The sequence below is a fragment of the Pelodiscus sinensis genome, chromosome 4 (genome assembly GCF_052426305.1).
Source record: "Pelodiscus sinensis isolate ZL-2025 chromosome 4, ASM5242630v1, whole genome shotgun sequence".
In the NCBI taxonomy this organism is placed as follows: domain Eukaryota; kingdom Metazoa; phylum Chordata; order Testudines; family Trionychidae; genus Pelodiscus; species Pelodiscus sinensis.
In genome coordinates this window covers 81736156-81754014 of record NC_143055.1, presented here as the reverse complement: position 1 = coordinate 81754014, position 17859 = coordinate 81736156, and the positions used below count along the sequence as shown (strand labels likewise).

Sequence of the window (17859 nt, the reverse complement as noted above, 5' to 3'; positions counted from 1 at the left end):
TTTGATTTAAAAAAAATCGTAATGGAAATAGTTACACTGCCATCAGATCTGTGCAGACCATGCCTAAAACTACTGCCCACCAGACAAAGCAATTATTGCATTATAGACCATGTTAACTGACTGATCACGTGTTTGCAGATATCCATTAATCCTTTCATTTAATCAGATTTAGTGAGAATTAAAGGTAAACAAAATCAAATGCAACTCAGACATGCATATAAAAATTTATTGGTTAAATACAAATTTAATTTATACTGGTACCATAATGCTGGAGACAAAATTGGATTTGCAGAATGTAAAAGTATATTTTGTACTATGTTCACTGTATATAAAAATCATGGAAAAATATATTCTGTTACAAAGATTCTACTTTCACTGTTGATGATCTCACAACTCACTAACAGCCTGGAGCTTATGAAAACTACTCTATCATATTAATGAATCATAATCCCTAGCTGAATTTAAAGATACATAATCTTTCATATTATTTGCAAATGTAATTTAGGATTTTCACAGGAAATTTTCCTTTTCACTTCCCCTATCTGCTGAATTATGTCCTTGCAATCATTAGGGTAAAAGTGGACAATAATTTTTGATGGTCACTGCAAGATTTTGTTAAGTAGTCAATGATCACAGATTTTTGTATGGAGGGGGTGCAGAAGGGAGCTGAGGGTAGGGCAATGAGTGCAGGAGAGGGTGTGGAGTCAGAGGGACTTAGTGAAGAAGGGGGTGTGATCTGGGTCAGGGCTTGGTGTGCAGGCTCCAGGAGGGGGATGAGTACAAGAGAGGATTGTGGTCTGGTGGAGTGTAGAAGGGGGTACAGATTCTGGGAAAGAGTTGTGTGACCTGGAAGTCTGGGAAGGACTTGTGACTTGGGGGAAAAGGAAAAGGGGGATTCGAGGATTTGGATGGTGACTAGGGTTACCAAATGGCTTAAAAAAAAAAAAAAACCAGACACGCGTGATCTCAGATTGGGGTGTGGGAGAGAGAATCTGACCTGTAGAAAGCAGGGCTGGCGGGGGAGGGGAGGGTGTTGGGGCAGTGGGGTTGGCTGGGGGAAGCGGGGGAGATCGGGGGGCAGGGAGGGACCGGTTGGCAGGGAGTGGACCTGGCCGGGAGGGGGCTGGGGCTGGTTGTGGGAGACTGGGGGGGGGGGGGGACCGGCTGGTGGGGAGCAGGGAAAGGGGGTTGGGGAAAGCGGGAGAGGAGAAAGGGAATTGGCTGACACACACATCCCACACAGGGTTCCAGCGAACCATGAGCGAGTCTGGCCCCAGGGATTCCCTCCAGCCTCGCCCCCGCTCCGCCCAGTTGCATATTGCCTGGCTGGTAGACACACTCGTGCAGCATGAGCGTGACTACCAGCCAGGCAGTACACAGCTACATACTGATACTCCTAATAATAAAAAAAAAAAACTTACCAATGAGAAAATACTTGACATTTTATATGTCTGGTATTTTCTCAATTTGTTTCCCAGACAGAACCCTCAAATACCGGATTGTCTGGTTCAAAACCGGACACCTGGCAACCCTCATGGTGACATGGGGGCAAGAGTGGGTGGTGATTTGGGAAGAGGGAAAAGCTAGGATGCCAGATGCAGGCTGTGTATGGGAAGTTCTTAACTAGGCGTCTCCCAGCCAGCAGTCCTGCAGGACCCTGGGGCAGGCTCAGTGCCTGCCGTAGCCCCAGACTGCTCAAAATGGCTGGCTGTTCCCTGTGGCTCTGCTCCAGGCACCAGGTGGGGGAGGCTTCAAGTGCTGCCACCATCTCCAGCAAAATCTCTCAGCTCCCACTGGCTGGTTTCTACAAAGCTCCCCTCTCCCCCCAGCACCCAGAGCAGAGAGCCATAGGGAGCACTCAGTCGCTTAAAGCAGCATGGGGCTGCTCTGAAGCGGCTGGCTGCTCTGTGCCTGAGGGTCCCAGATCCAGCAGCTTGGCAGGCCGTATCTTGCATGTGCTTGTATTAGGGATTTTAAATTATTTTCTGTATAAAGTTTTGTGCTCAGATCATTTTTGCAAAACACCTCAGTTAATTTAATTTTGTCAAGAAAAAGTAATTTTAAGTTTGTCATAAACGGCAAAGCTGCAATAATGTAAATGGCCCTTAGATGGTGCTATTGTTCTGAATGTGCAGCTCCAGTAATTTATTCTTTTTATTACTTAGTAAGTATAATATATAAGTGGTCTTATGCTCACTATATTTCCTGATTTAGTATTGGAGTTGCACAATAAAATACAAGGGGTATTCAATTAAATAGATGTTTAAAGGATGAAATGAAATGGATGTCATTCATTTAATTAAAAGGATAAAATTGTTAATATGCCAATATAGCCAAATCTTTTCACATACCCCTTTTTTGTGTATATCTATAAATTCAGCACTATTTTTTCAAAAATATTTGTATCAAAGCTTTAAAGAACTGACAATTAGAGGACTGTTTACACAGCAAGTTAATGTGAGCTATGAGGGAGTGTGATTTCTAAAGCATGTTAACATGGGAATATTAATGTTATGTATACGCTGTATTATATCTGTTGATGCACACTAAAGATTCACTAAGTATGGTTAAATGGAGCTCTGTTTCAAACAGCAGAATGTTAAAGATCCCAGTAATGTCGTACACATAAACCAATTAATGCGCAGCACCTAAGGGATTTGATTTCTGAAGTGCACTATGGAGTTCATTACCTCACCATGTAGACAAGTCCTAAATCAACAGTAAGTAAACATTGCACACTAATACCTTATCTGCTCCTCCAATCATTTAGTTATCTCTTCTGGAGGAAATATATTGAGAGGGTTTTGTTGTTTTTTTTTTTTTTTAATATTCTTTATCTATTAGTTTTACTATTTAAAATATTTACAGGACAAAGGACCATGGTGAAAGGGAGTCCCTTTTGCTTAAACTCTCGACAAGAGACCCATATTATAAAGGCCACACAAGTTTCTTTTTCAAGTGTTATGGATGAAGACGTTTCCAATGAAGGGTGCATACAGGTTAATCATTGTTAAGTGATGTTACAATTCATTTTTGGGTGCATAAAATAAAAACATCCTTTTATAAATTTTTAGTAGACTAAGACAAGTTTTTGAGTGCTAGCATCTATTGTAGTTTATCAGGATTTTTATATTAATCTCTAGCAATATGATCTGCTTATTTCTTCTATAAACCCAGGGGAAAAGCATCTTCATAGGATAAGAAAGCAGTAAAGAGGCTGGTTTCAGATTTCAAAATTAAATCAAGATAGCAAAGATGGAACTTGCTAAAAAGAGTTCCCTCATCTCCAAACTTTAAATTATCAATGCTCAACCAGTACCCTGCTGCTCTGACTTCTAACCTATGCTAGGCTTTTTATTATGCCCTGCTACAGAGAGATTCTGAAAAGCCTGTGATTTTCATTTGCTGTCCAATTAAAGAGATTGTCTGCACATGTTAGTCCTTTGACATAATATACCACACAGTTTGCTCAGTTGCCTTTTCTTCAGAGAGTACAAAAGGTCAGTTGTGCAGGTGGAATAGGGTACCACTGAACATGTGGAGAACAAACTGTAATATAATGAAGAATAAATGTTTGGTTTTTATATTATGTATCAGCCCAGAATGGTAGGTGGGGTAACGATTAGCTGGATTGTGCTAGTTTCTTGAATGCACTATTCTCATCTGAAAATATGTTGAATATTATACGAATGTAGTCTATGTAATTTAATTTGTATAATTTTCATTGTTGTTTAAAACAAGTCTTTGTGCTTACTAGGTGAATTTCTCACAGTATCTGCTTCTTTCTGAATTAACACACTTCATTAAAAGAAGACTGATGAACCCTCTCCAGTTTTGTGAGCTCTACTACGGCAAAAATCTTGAACTTCACAAGTTCACTCAGCCCTATGTTTAAGGATTGATAAACTATTAAGTTTTCTTTACCTTTTGATCCTCCTGCTTGTTAAGGGTTTGGTTTCTGACAGGATATCCCATACATTAAATGGCAAACTCTACAAAGTGCCTAACATACGTTAGGGCTTGACATTTTCCCATGAGATAATTCTACCTTTATCCTCTCGATCCTTTATCTGACTACTTTCTACTGTTTAATGAGGACAGTTACTCAAGCAGTAGTAAATCTGAAGATCAAAAATGTGATATACATATTTAACATATAATACTTGAATCTGAAAAGCAAATGCATTTCTAAACAAGCTTAATTTATGCAAATTGTGTACAGGATAAATGAAATATCAGGTTGTGTCAACTACTAAAATGCAGTTCACTTGTAAGATATTGCATCTCATTTAATTTCCTAGCTGGAAACTGAAAAACTCCTGTGGAAATTCTGTTGGTTAGCTGATGTGGAACATTCAGAAAATATGATTAAGTTTTGGTGGCATGGCAAATTCTTGTACTTCAAGACATTTATATAGGAGATTGTGGTTCTCTTTCTACAGAATATAGTGCAAATCATATTTGGCAGTCAAACATTAAGTAACAATGAAGATGATAGTTCTTTGTTCTGCTTAAGTATAATGTGCTTTTGTGCTGGGTGTTTTCTTCCATAAGTCTACTGAGAAGAACTAGGCTCCATTCTTATGTTGCCTACAGAACCCAAACAAAGTTCTTGGGAAATATTCCAGATTTGCCTTGTACTTCTCCACTCATCCAGTCTTCATCGACAGAATCCAATTCTGTTATTATATCACCTGCCTGTAAGAAAATGAGCAATGATGAATCTTTTCTGCTCATATATACTTGATATATGATTAGAGAGAGAAACAGTAACAAATTCACTTTCATAAAGCTTTGATTTATGTAGAGAAAAGCAAAATGAATCTTAGCATCTCTTGATAACTTGACATTTATTCAATGTAAAACAGGTTTGAGGGAGCCTAACTTAGGATACTGTGAAAAATGGGAGAAGCAGGTTTAAATTCAGGCTCCAAATCAGGCTAGGCTCTTAAGCATGTCTACAATTTTGGGCCCTTTAGGCAAAGTAAGTGGGGCAATGCCTTGCTGGAGGATCCCACTGGGGTTAGGCATGAGCCAAGTGCCTGGACTGAAGCAGCTGCATACAAGCCAGCAGGGGATTTTTAGGCACTTCTTGAATTTTTAATCACTGGAAATTTAGGTGCCAGGAAACAGGTTACAGCAGCAGAGCAGAGATTTTGAAAATCTAAAATCTTCAGAGTTTTGATGCAGGTGCTTAAAGTTACATTTAAATGACTAAGTTTCTTTTTGGATCTAGACCCTTGAGTTTTGGAGTGTACACAGAGTACATGTTGATTGATGTTCTACTTAAACTTCTTTGACATTATGAGACAGGGAAGTATAACTATTTTTTTCCCTTTAGTAAGCAATTCTTTTTCAGCTCTTAGCTACACGCTAAGGGTCTTATTCCCATTGTTCTTGTTATCCATTCTAGGCACTCACTTCTTGAGGTTTTTCTCATGCCATGTTTCCAAAAAGTGGAGCATAATGGTCTATAAGTAGTTTAACAAGTTGCCAGTGTTATATCATTTGGAGTTACAGAGTTTAGAAAGAAATAACTAGAAACAGAGAAAGCTTGAGCAGTTGCAAGTGTCCATTTATTCTGTTACACAGAATTAACTAGAACCAGCCCAAACTGGCATGGCTGACACCTCATGACCTAATTCAGTTACTATAACAACAACAAGATCTATATCTACAACAACCCAATAAACAACAGTCTGCAGTAGACTGCTATTTCTTGTTCCTATTTTCATTTTGTTGTGCCCAATGCTTCATCTAAAAATATTCTCCCAGTCTTGTCCCTTCTTCCAGTACGTGGGTTCTGCTTTTGTCATAGGACACTCTGCTTCTGTAGTCTCACATGAACATAAAACCCAAGGGCTCACATATGTTCTGCTTTAGGTACAGTAAAAGGTAGTATTTTTGAGATTACTTACTATTCATCTCATCTTGCTTTGAATCTATGCAGTTCTTACTAACTTTAAAGTTTTAAGTTCCCTCAGTATCTAGGTCATTGGTTCTAATATACTATCGAACCACTGCTTCTTCCTAACATCCTTACCTCTTCAAAAGGCAGTCTGATCGCCCAGCAAGCACAAGATCATTTCATTTTTCTATGTCACAACTTCATGCTGTTCTGTGAAAACTGTGCAGGAACCCAAACACACACTGTACTAAATATATTTGAAAGGGCCTACCACCATTGGGTGTAGGTGCTACTGCTATTACCGTTATATATCTACATTTTATCCTGTTCTCTGCTTCCTAGGCACAGTGGGATAAATTCTATGGTGCCTTATTTGATCAGATCTCTAGTTGCTGATAAAACTGAAAATGAGTGCATTTGGTCAGAAAACTTCATTTTATCTTTTCCCAAGACATGTGAAAAGGTAGCAGGATCAGTTTGACAAAGTAAAACTATGATCTGACTTTGTTCTTGAGGGCTTTTTTTTCTTTTTTTTTCCATTTCAGACCAGTTGTACCATGATTGAAGTCACAATAAGGTTATAGAAAAGACAAAAGCATCTACATAAACAGAGGACCACACATAGATCTGGAACTTCTGATGGTTGCTACTATTTATCCTTACCCTGTTCAAAAAGTTTACTGGGGATCAATGTTCCCTTTAATGTTTACCATCCCTGTGTGAAATAAATATTGTATGTGTACTGAGGTATGTGCACCACCAATAGAAACAAAAAACCTAGGTGTAGGCACTCTGCTAATCTGCTGGGCAACATTTGAATCTCTCCTGAGTGGCTGTACAAGCACACAGCTTACAAGGAACACCTGGGAATCTGTCCAGAAAGTTAGCAGACATAGGTCTAGGAGCAAATCCTAGTTTGATTAAGTGATAGATCCTCATAATGTCAGGTACAATGCTGGAAGGTACTGTAAAATAGCCCTTCTATTTCACGCAGAGTTACAACTTTTCCCTTTGAGAACAGACACATTATGATCAGTCCATGTATTGCAAATGTACTGAAACAACTGATTCATTTTCAGTAAATAAACTCTTGGCCAAAGAAGGATCAGCCCAGTGCAAAGGGAATCTTCCTGTAGTAGAGATTAACTGAAACAGCTCCTGTGCAAACCTCCCTACTGCTGCCATAGTAGTATAGATAGCATGGCTTGACTTTTCCCTATCCTTCATGGGTTCACAGAGCTGTTGTTTCAACCCTTTGGGGCTGATTGATTGATAACTTGCTCTAATTTATGCCATGGATTGACACAGGATAGGCACAGGATCAGCAGAGTTCACTTTCCTGCTCTAAGTTACTAAGGATTTGGCCTTATTTCCAGAGCAGAAAAAGTTAACCGTTTCTAGCTGTTTTTTCTCTCTTTCCAGTCCTGTTTCTTGACCTAGACTTTATCTAGATTATTAGGGCATGTCTACACAGCAGGACAAAAGTCAAATTAAGCTATGCAACTTCAGCTACCGCAATTGTTTAGCTGAAGTTAAAATATCTTAATTCAGCTTTTGGCTCTGTGTACAAAGCAGGAAGTCGAAGGAAGAACACTCTTCTCCAACTTCCCTTACGCTTCATGAAATGAGGGTTACAGAAGTTGGAGTAAGAAGTCCATATCTCGAAATTATTTCAAAATAACAGACTTGCTGTGTAGATGAGCACTTGGGTTATTTCAAAATGACATCAGTTAGTCCGAAATAACAGTGCTGTGTAGACATACCCTCAGTCTGCTCCATCAATACTGTGCTGCTCTAAGTCTTGAAATTTGTGAGGCAATAGCACTGACTTCAGATATTTACCTTGAAGGAGAGTTCATCCTCATTCTCTCCCTGGAAGTCATACAAAGCCTTGGCTTTTCCTTTCGTCCTTGCTGGAGATTGTGAAGTCTTTACTCTAGCTGTGGAGCACAAACATAGGTGATTACAAAACACTTGCTTAAAATATAGATATTAAAAAAAGGAAAAATATTTTAAAAAATTAAAGAGAATTCCAGAACAAAAAGTAACTTTTTAGTGCTTTGATTCCTTCTCTCTGCATTCACAGATAGGGCACTATTGATAGATAATGTGGAATACACTTGAAGTAAATGCTATGCATTGGTTTAACTGCATGGATCACGTTAATATAATAACTGTACTGATAAATGAACATGTACCATTATAAATATCTTTCACTTTAAATCTGCTCAATAGTCATTCAGACAGATTGTCCCTGTGTAACACCACCCTGCCTAGACATGAGTTCATTTCACAGGGAGAGGATTTCAGAGACTGAGTCAGTCTGTCTCACTGTTTACCTTACCCAATCCTTCTTATTAACGGGAAGTATTCTAATGAACTAGACTTTTTCTTCCTAACTGGAAGCACAGCCTGTTTAAAATGTAATGCAGAGGTAGTCAACAGGTAGACTGCTGGCCAAATATGGACTGTTAAATATTTTTGAATGGACCCTGAAATCTTATTATGATAATTGCTATTTTCTCTGGAGTCTTGACCTTGATTAAAAATAACTGCCCAGATGTAATGTATACTCTAATGGAGTAGTAGGTAACAGTATTCAACTTAAACTATGTTCAGTCATAGCTATTAATTTAATGAAAATAAAATGTTACTTTTTTTGCTGCTGTTAACCAGAGAGAACTAACACTATTCTTAGAGTCAACTAAACTGGTTTCTCTCTCATATTTCTTTAATTAAGGAAAATAAAGTAAGTTAGATTTTTGGATGGGGCCATCAATACAAATCTACTGTCCACAAATTATAGCCAAATCTTCAATAGAACTACACTGATTCATGCCAGCTGACAACCTGGCTCAGTGCCTTCAGTTACATTTGTGAAACCCTACTGGAAGATAGCATTAAACAACTGTAACTGTAGATTATCATTTGAAAACAATGGTGTTTTCAATTATGATAAAGTTCAGGCCAGAACTAACCTGGCTTTACACTCAGATGTTGGTATTACTTTACAATACAGGGAACATTAAACATTCAAAGCCCTAATTAACCTGGACAATGTTTAATAATACAAAAGATTAGTTTCAAATGCAAACTAAAAATTAGAGCAAATGCCTCATTTCTAAGAGTACATCTTCAGCTGCAGTACTGCTTAGAGTTATAGATATTATACTTAGCTAATTACATCACTCTAGGAACCATTCATCACTGTGAGCACTTCATATAAATGCATCTGTTACTAGGTATTTGGGTTCAGAAATGAGAATTTGCCTTCCACTAGGAATACTGTACCAGAGCATGTCTGAACAAAAACTGCTGGGAAAATGCCTTCACTATCATTCAGCCTCCCTCTGTACCACTCAGAGTCCACATGCTCCAATATCCGGATGTAGTCTCCCTTTTTAAAGGATAAGTCTTCATTTGTTTCTGCTGTAAAATCATGAAGCGCTTCACACCATTCTCCAGAACGCCTATCTGGCTGTCAAAGTAAACAAACACAAGAACCGATTGCAAGAAATGTAAAGTTTATTTTAAAATAGAGACTTTGGTGGATTTAGGTAGGGAGAGTAACTCACATGAATACTATCTTTTCTTTATAATCTTATATTTGCTTAACACAGATTAGAGTACTGAGATTAAGTGGGGGGAGGCAAAAAAAGTTTTGTAACAATTCTGACTTGGAAAGTATACAGGGAAAATACTGAATACACAGACTTGGTTTATGATGCCTGTAGAGATGCATGATCCTTTTTATTGGTACTGTGTTTTTCAAAGGAAGAGTCAAGCAAATTTTGAATGTGATCTTTCATGTATGTGTGTGTATGTTTTGCTTTTGCAATTTCTCCCTGTTCAATGGACATTTTAAGAGATCTGAAGAGGAGATTTAAAAATGTTTTGTCTGCCCAATCACTTCTTTATTAGCTCAGGAAAGAGCCACTTTGACACAGAAGCTGGTTTTCAATTAGGCGCTGCTGAATGAACAGCAACGTAGACAAGTGAAGAGGTGATTTGTACCAAGCTGCATACTCACTGGTTCAATTAAATTAAAACCTCATCTTCTCCCTGACTTCTTTTGTTTTAACCTCAGGCTGTGAAATGTTTGGCTTGCATAATAAAAGGGGACTTGCTGGGCATATTCAGTTTGCCCATATTCTGAGCCAGTGCTACTCAACATGCGGCCTGTGGTCTGCATGTGGCCTGCAGCCCATTTGATTGTGGCCCATGGTGCAGTTTGGATTTACTTGAGGCTCAACACACAGCCCGCGAGTGGGAGCCAAAACAAAAAAGTAGTCAATATAGTGGTCTGCTGTTGATATGCATTTTAGTAGTTAAATTTCTGGACTGTCATTGCTCATTAAAAGTGCTGTCGTATGGGTGGAAATCGGGTACATATTGCATTTTATTAATATCAGCAGAACTGACTTAAATGGGACCTGTGTGTTGTGTAGTCTTGCCTTAATCTTTATATTCATGCCCGTCAGTGTGAAAGAAGCTATTTGCTTATATATTTGCATGTATATGCATCCACACTTAAGTTGCAGCCCTCGGCATGTGCTATGAGTATCACTGTGGCCCCCGGGACTTCCAAAGTTGAGTAGCCCTGATCTAAGCTTTCTATAAAATAAATTCTCTGTGCAGCTATGAGGGCTAGAACCTTCCAAATGGGAATGGTATGTAAATGATTCAGCACAAACTGTGCTGTCCCCTGTTAATCCAACAGGAGCGCCACCTTCAGAGCCCAATGACAAAATTTTCCTCCGAACATTAGTTATTTAATCACTCATCATTTTCTTCATCCAGGGCATAATGGGAGTAGAGACCACTGGGTTTGGGAATTGGTACTTGCTACAGGGAAGGAAATGCAGAAGAAAGAACAGAGGAGACTCTCAAACAAAGAGCAGGAATAGTGGCTGACTTTTTTACTAAGGGTACGTCTAGACTACATGCCTCTGTCGCCAGAGGCATGTAGATTAGGCTACCAGACATAGTAAAGTGAAGCGGCGATTTAAATAATCGCCGCTTCATTTAAATTTACATGGCTGCCGCGCTGAGCCGACAAACAGCTAATCAGCTGTTTGTCGGCTCAGCGCGATAGTCTGGACGCGCGGGTGTAGACATCAAAGGTATTTGTCGACCACCCAGGTAAACCTCATCCCAGGAGGCTTACCTGGGTGGTCGACAAATACCTTTGATGTCGACACCCGCGCGTCCAGACTATCGCACTGAGCCGACAAACAGCTGATCAGCTGTTTGTTGGCTCAGCACGGCAGCCATGTAAATTTAAATGAAGCAGCGATTATTTAAATCGCCGCTTCATTTTACAATGTCTGGTAGCCTAATCTACATGCCTCTGGCGACAGAGGCATGTAGTCTAGACATACCCTTAGTGTTGAATGTTACAGTACGGCACTGAATCAGTAAGAGCTAACTTTAGACATTACATTCAGCCCATATTCTCTTCCTGACTGTTGTTTGAACCTATTGCTGAAAGCAGCAGGTATTCCACTATGCATTGTGGAGGCATATAATCCCTGAATTATAAGCCCCAGACATTAATTAAGCAAAGCATTAATCTCTTCCACAATTTAGTCTGACACCCCTCTGTTAACTATTATACAATAAGTGGTCTATACAGTTGTAGATTAGAATAATATTTCAATAATCACCAGAGATATGATCACCATCCAATTTGAGAAACTTTCACATGGGTTTCATAACTGTCTCATGATGCCTGCCTCCATATTTACTGGCATGGGATAACAGCAACAAAAGAAACTGCCTAATGGTCATTACAAATTAAAAGCAGATTAAACTGAACTAGCTCAACAAATCAAAATAGAGTGAACAAAAGAAAATAACAGTGGGAACATCATCTGGTGACTTCTTATTAACTGATAAATGTCACAGGTGACACATTGGGGAAGGGGATATGGGGTCAAGTGCCCCATTTCTACTCAGCTAGCTGGGGGGAGAAGAGCTCTGTTCCTCCCACAAGCCCCCCCCCCCCCCCAACCCCTGTCCTGCTCCGCCTCCAACCCTGGCACCTGGGACTGGACAAGTCGCAGAAGTGGTGAGACCAGCTGCCTCCCACACTGGCCACTCTGGATTGCTGCTCTGTACAATGTGGTGGCTGCCTACAAGAGCCCAGCTGGGGAGGGGGAGGCGGCCGTAGCTGGGTTTTCTCTCAGGTAGCCGCTGTGCTGAATAGAGAGGTGATGCTTAGCAGATACATTCAGTTGGTGCGAGAAGTGGCTCCATCCTGCTCCCTTCATTCCCTGCCCAGGCTGGCTGCCAGCATGAGTGGCTGAACATGCAGGGAGAGGAGATACTATGAAGGACAGAAGTGCTTCTCCCGCACAAGTAACTTGGACAGGGAAAGTATGGCAGCCTCTGGGGAGAAGAAACATATGAGGTGGTCTGGTCTTGTCTCTTCCACTTTAGACTGGGCTCCTCCTCCAGCATTAGTGACTTGGGGCACAAGCCATCTATGCTTAACATCTGTTAATGTCAATGAAAGTTGTGCAGCTGATCTCCTTGTGTAGCACTATGAAAATTAACCTCATGTAAATATGGCTACAGTCTATTAAATTCCAATAGCCTACCTGAGGAAGACAAGCAGAACTCTCTTTCTTGTTTCTTTGTGGTGTTCCTACACCTACACAACAAAGTATAAACAGTTCAAATATTTGCTCTCACTCTTCAGAATTTCATTGGTGATGTGAGTTCAACATGGTGGTGAGGAAATGAAAAATCAAGTACAGCATTCAGTGATACCATATTATTCAAGAACAGGTTTCCCTTCAAAAGGCTAATTTTCCTTTCACTTTTCACATATTTGTTCTCTCTCACTTTTGCTTTGTTTCCGCTAATCCCTTTCTCATTTTTTTTCTAGTGCTTATAAATAAAGTGCATTTTCCTTACAATTCCTCATCCATTATGTCATACTGTCTATGTGCAATATTAAATGTTATACACTGTGACTCAAATTCAGTTACACACTTAGAGTGTGCTGATATATTTGTACCTAATCCAGGCAGATCTTCTATAACTTCCACAAAGTTCAAGGGGAAAATACCAGATGTGCCCTTCAGCTCTCCACTGGCCCATTCTTCATTAACATATTCCTTAAGAACAATAATATCACCTTCTGAAAAACTTAGCTCATCTTTCTGGTCTCCAATATATTCAAATCGAGCCATACATCTTGGGCCCCTGCACAAACACAAAAGAATGAGTAGGCTTTATATATTCATTTTAATATTTGTATCATTACACTTTCATCTTGGGTCCTATACAGCCAGAACAAATTACATAGGATACCTACAACAGTAAGCATTAAGCAAAATCCACCATATTTATATCTTTCTGGCTGACATATTTTTGAAATGGGTGCCTAACACAGCAAAAAGCAGACAGAGGGCTACTTTAAAGGGGTACAAAGTAGGTCTAGCTCTGCAATAGCCATTCCCTGGGGTGGGGAGTAGTAGGCTGTATGAAGCTAGGAGAGGGAAGGACTGAGGCAGTGTGTGCAGTGCTATGGCTGATCCCTGGTCCTGGAGAGTAGCTTTAAATTACATCAGGCTGATTTTTCCCGGTGGCCTACCCAGGATCAGAGGTTTCAAATGGTGACTGGAAGCCACCTTTCTCCTGTACATAGGCAAGAAGCTGGCCCATGACATATTTCCAAGATAAGAAAAAGTAATGCTGTCTTATTCTACATAGGCTTTTAAAAATATGTGTATAGCTGGACAGCCTGTACTCCCATCCTTGAGGGTGAAGGGGACATCAATGGCTACAATCACATTTTTATTTCATGTGTTTGATAGATGAAATGCTGTGCAATGCCAGTTTAAACAATATAGCCCCTCTCCCTTCCAAAAAACTTGAAAATTAAACATGATGTTTTGTATCAGAGAAGACAATACTCCTTCACTGGGAGAAGCTGTATTTTTCCATAGGATTTCAGAAAATATAATAAACTCTTAATCTTGGGAAAATATCAATGCCTCTGACAGCCTTAGAATTTACAGCAGGGAACTATTGCAGCTGAACTCAATTTTTTTCATTTAACTGGAACAAAGTTGTTGTGTAACAACATTTAAATCACTGAACACATCTATTGTTTATACTTTAGTACTACCCCCAGAAAGAGAGGTGAAGATACTGTGACCCTAAGACTTCCCCCATCGCTATATGGCATTCTGTTGTCATACTATTTCCCCAAAAGGGGCATATAATTATCATTGGAAAACTAATAGCTCACTGATCATTATTATTCTTGCGTGATTAATGTACGGTTAACCCACAAAAAACTGTACAGATGCACTGAAAATATGTGACTAAAGTGTGTTTAAATTGGGAAAGTTAGGAAAGTTCATAAACAGTTTTTTTTCCACACACAGGAAAGAAGCCAACATGTCAGAACAGGTGTGGCCAAATTCAATGGACTAGTCACTGGTATCAAAGGTTGCAGGATGAGATAATTTGCACTGTAAAAATCACCAGCAAGGGAGGAACCAGCACAAAATACACCAGACAGCATAGTGTCCACACCCAGCATGGGAAAGGAACTAGACCTAGGAATACATTTCAAAGGTTTACTGGACTATAAAGAGAAGGGGAGCAAACCCCTAAGTTATCCTCCACCTTAGGAATCAAAGAAACCAGGCATTTTCGCCTCCATGTGTTGGGACCCGGCTAAAGGTCTAGTGAACAATAAAGACAGACAACACACTAGCACTGCCCAAAAAAATATATTATGGAATGCAACTGAAATCAAGTTGCAACCCTTTTCACCAGGAATGTTTCACGTATCTGTACTGAAGTAAATCTATAATAATTTACAGGCCTGATCAAGTGAGGTGCTGAAGACATACAATTAATGGGGATGGTAGGTGTACAGTCCCTCTCAGCATCAAGCCTTAGAAACATTATCCTCAGTATCTCAAAAAAGTAGATTTAAAAAAGATTTATTTCAAAGTCAATGTTTTGTGCCATTTCTTGAATCCATGAAATAGTCTCTTGTTTATATTCCACTCAGAAATAAAATAGTTTTTAGTCATCCTTTAGAAATATTTGTTGTATTTTTCAGTAATTAGTGCTTAAATTCATGTGAATGAGCTGAGGAAAAATTGAAAGACTCTTATTCAAATACTCCTTAATTTGCAAAAATGAAATAGCATAAACTAAAATATTTATTGGTACCATCAGAATTTGACTAAATTAATGCTAATGCTTCTGTAAATCTGAAGTAAACATAATCCCTCTGCTTATTTATTTTTCATATACCTCATGATGAAAAACAGAACAACAGTATGCATGAAACTCACTTAGTGCATGATGATGAAAACAATAGTTTTTCCCTGTTTTCTTCCTCTGGGACATCAATCTAATAATGAGAAAATCAAAAAACAAGAACAAAAGAAAAAACAATATACATTGTTCTGATCATGGACTACACATTTGAGGAATCTGTTTTGGTATATTAATTTAACTCTTTGATGCCTACGGCCCATCATCATTGCGATTCAACATTATGAAAACAAACAACAATTTAAGTACTAACAGTGTGATTTAACAGCAAGAGTCCTCCTTGTTGTCTGCTGTTTTGTTGACTGGCAGACAATGGAATGGATGCTACTATACATTGTCGCTTTTGGTTCCAGACCCTTGATATTGCAGTCTACTATCTGGTAATGCAATTCACAATAGTCAAGATATCCATTCTGGGCTTTGATCTTACAGATTTTGCCATCTGTACCCCACAAACAAACATGTCTCAAATCGTACTTTGATGTACATGCAATGACAGACTTTAAAAAGAGGTTAAGAGTCACCAAAAACCCTCTTCCTTACCTCATGTGGAGCTGTAGACTGTGTATACTAACCAAGTATACTATTTTAAAGTTTAAAAATATCATCACAGTCAGCACCTGTTCTCTTAACACACAAGAGAGCTACAAAGTATGCAGCATGGCCTAGTGGAACTAACCATAAAATTGGGAGTCTCGAGATCTGGTTCATATTCCTGATTCTGTCACCATTCACTGAGGGCCTGACCCAACTCCTTCACTAATCAACCTAAGTCTTTTCATTGAACATCTACGGGTGCTGGATTAAGCCATGCTTTATCTTGGGATAGGGCCTACCTGAGAAGGTCTTCATGAGGGTTAATTAGTTAATGTTTGATGTGTACCAAAGATACTTAGTGTTATTATTTGATGCCTAGAACTCATGCTGAGATCCAGCATAATATTATGGGAAAGAGACAGAACTGACTCCTGCAGCAATACTGAATCTCTAGCACCAATGAGCTGAATTATCTCTGTTAACTGCTTTTTCATAAAGACTTCTCTCTTTCCAATAGATTTTATAAATTTCAAACAGTAAAGAAATAACTTTTAATGCTAAACATAAAATTCACTTTAAAAAATAAAATAATAATTCAAAATTAAATATTAATATGTACAAAACAACCATTCCTCCGTACACAGAAAAATTTAAAATGGGAGTGGCTCTGGAACACATACCTAGGTTTATTCCCTCCTTATGCATTAGCTACTGCCCAGACGAAGCAGAACAGAATCTAGCCAGGGTGATTTCACAGAATCATAGAATACTAGAACTGGAAGGAACCTTGAGAGGTCATCGAGTCCAGTTCTCGGACTTCATGACAAGACCAAGCACTATCTAGATCAGAGGAGGGGAACCTTTCTTGGGTCAGGGGCTGCTGACCCACAGAAAAATCAGTTGGGGGGAGGGAGGGACACCCACACACCCATCCACCCACACCCAACAAAATCCTCGCTGACGTAGCTCTGACTGACAGAAGAAAGACACCCCCCACATTCCCCTCACACACCAATGCTTAGCGAGGCCCAGGGTAGTAGATCTTGTGTGTTCTGGCCCAGCAGTGGGAGGGATGGAGCACCAGAGTGGGCTCCTCAATGCTGGTGGAGAGCGTTGGGGGGCTGAACCAGGCAAGCTGGTGGCAGGTTCCACACCCTGATCTATCTTATCCCTGATAAATGTCTATCTAACCTGCCCTTAAATATCTCCAATGATGGAGATTTCACAACCTCCCTAGGCAACTCATTCCAGTGTTCAACCACCTTGACAGTTAGGAAGTTTTTCTTAAATGTCCAACCTAAACCTCCCTTGCTACAATTTAAGCCCATTGTTTCTTGCCCTATCATCAGAGGTTAAGGAGAATATTTTTTCTCCCTCTTCTTTGTAACAACTTTTTAGGTACTTGAATTGATTGATGACCATTTCTTAAGTAACAGCTGCGATTCTCTTATTTGACTTTAAATCAGGGATTCCCAGCCTCTGGGTCGCCATTACATTTCAAAAGTGTCGCCAAGTGTCTCCCTACGTGGTCACCAAGTCTTCCTGAATTGTCAAAATGGGTCCCCATCTGGAAGAGGTTGGGAACCGCTGCTTTAAATGAACATGAGAATCATACGTATAAATGGCTATGCAGATTTGTACTGCTAAGTAGATTTTTAATATCACACAACAAACTGATCTCTTTTCTGTGCTCTGATATAAAATTTATCTAGCTAAAAAATGGAATAAAATCACAGGAGTGACGGTAGATTAAGCTTGTAGCATGAACATAAGTGCAACACAGTGTATTTGAATGGAAGTGGGCTACATACAATCACTTTAACAAAGTTGGCAGGAAACATTCCTGTGCAATTCCCATGTTTTCCTCTGTACCACTCATTATCTATTTTCTCCAGAAGATAAACAGTGTCTCCAGAATGGAGATCCAAATCATCAGTATGCTCTGTAAGACAGCATCATTTCAATTACAGTCAGTGTCAAATGCAGTGAATTTTTCTAAGTAAAAACATATTAAATATACACTACACCCAAAACTTGAACCAGTTTTTTAAAGTTTTTAACCACCTATGTATATATGACATGACATATAAGCTTTAACTCAA

At 39.3% G+C, this 17859-nt stretch overlaps 1 protein-coding gene across 4 annotated transcripts in view; it reads right to left on the bottom strand.

Annotated features, from left to right (window-relative positions):
- Window positions 1-205: 205 nt before the first annotated feature.
- SH3D19 (SH3 domain containing 19) overlaps window positions 206-17859 on the bottom strand; it is a 115071-nt gene continuing 97417 nt past the window's right edge. For 2 of the 4 annotated variants that reach the window (XM_075930028.2, XM_075930029.2), the window contains exons 15-21: window positions 17569-17699; window positions 15238-15296; window positions 12933-13120; window positions 12511-12563; window positions 9200-9386; window positions 7751-7848; window positions 206-4698 (exon numbers count right to left, since the gene is read on the bottom strand). In XM_075930028.2, the coding sequence (XP_075786143.1) occupies window positions 4591-4698; window positions 7751-7848; window positions 9200-9386; window positions 12511-12563; window positions 12933-13120; window positions 15238-15296; window positions 17569-17699 (824 nt within the window). In that variant the 3' untranslated portion in view covers window positions 206-4590. Of the gene's footprint in view, window positions 4699-7750; window positions 7849-9199; window positions 9387-12510; window positions 13121-15237; window positions 15297-17568; window positions 17700-17859 lie in introns of those variants that run through there. The other 2 variants (XM_075930030.2, XM_075930037.2) reach the window with 2 other exon arrangements.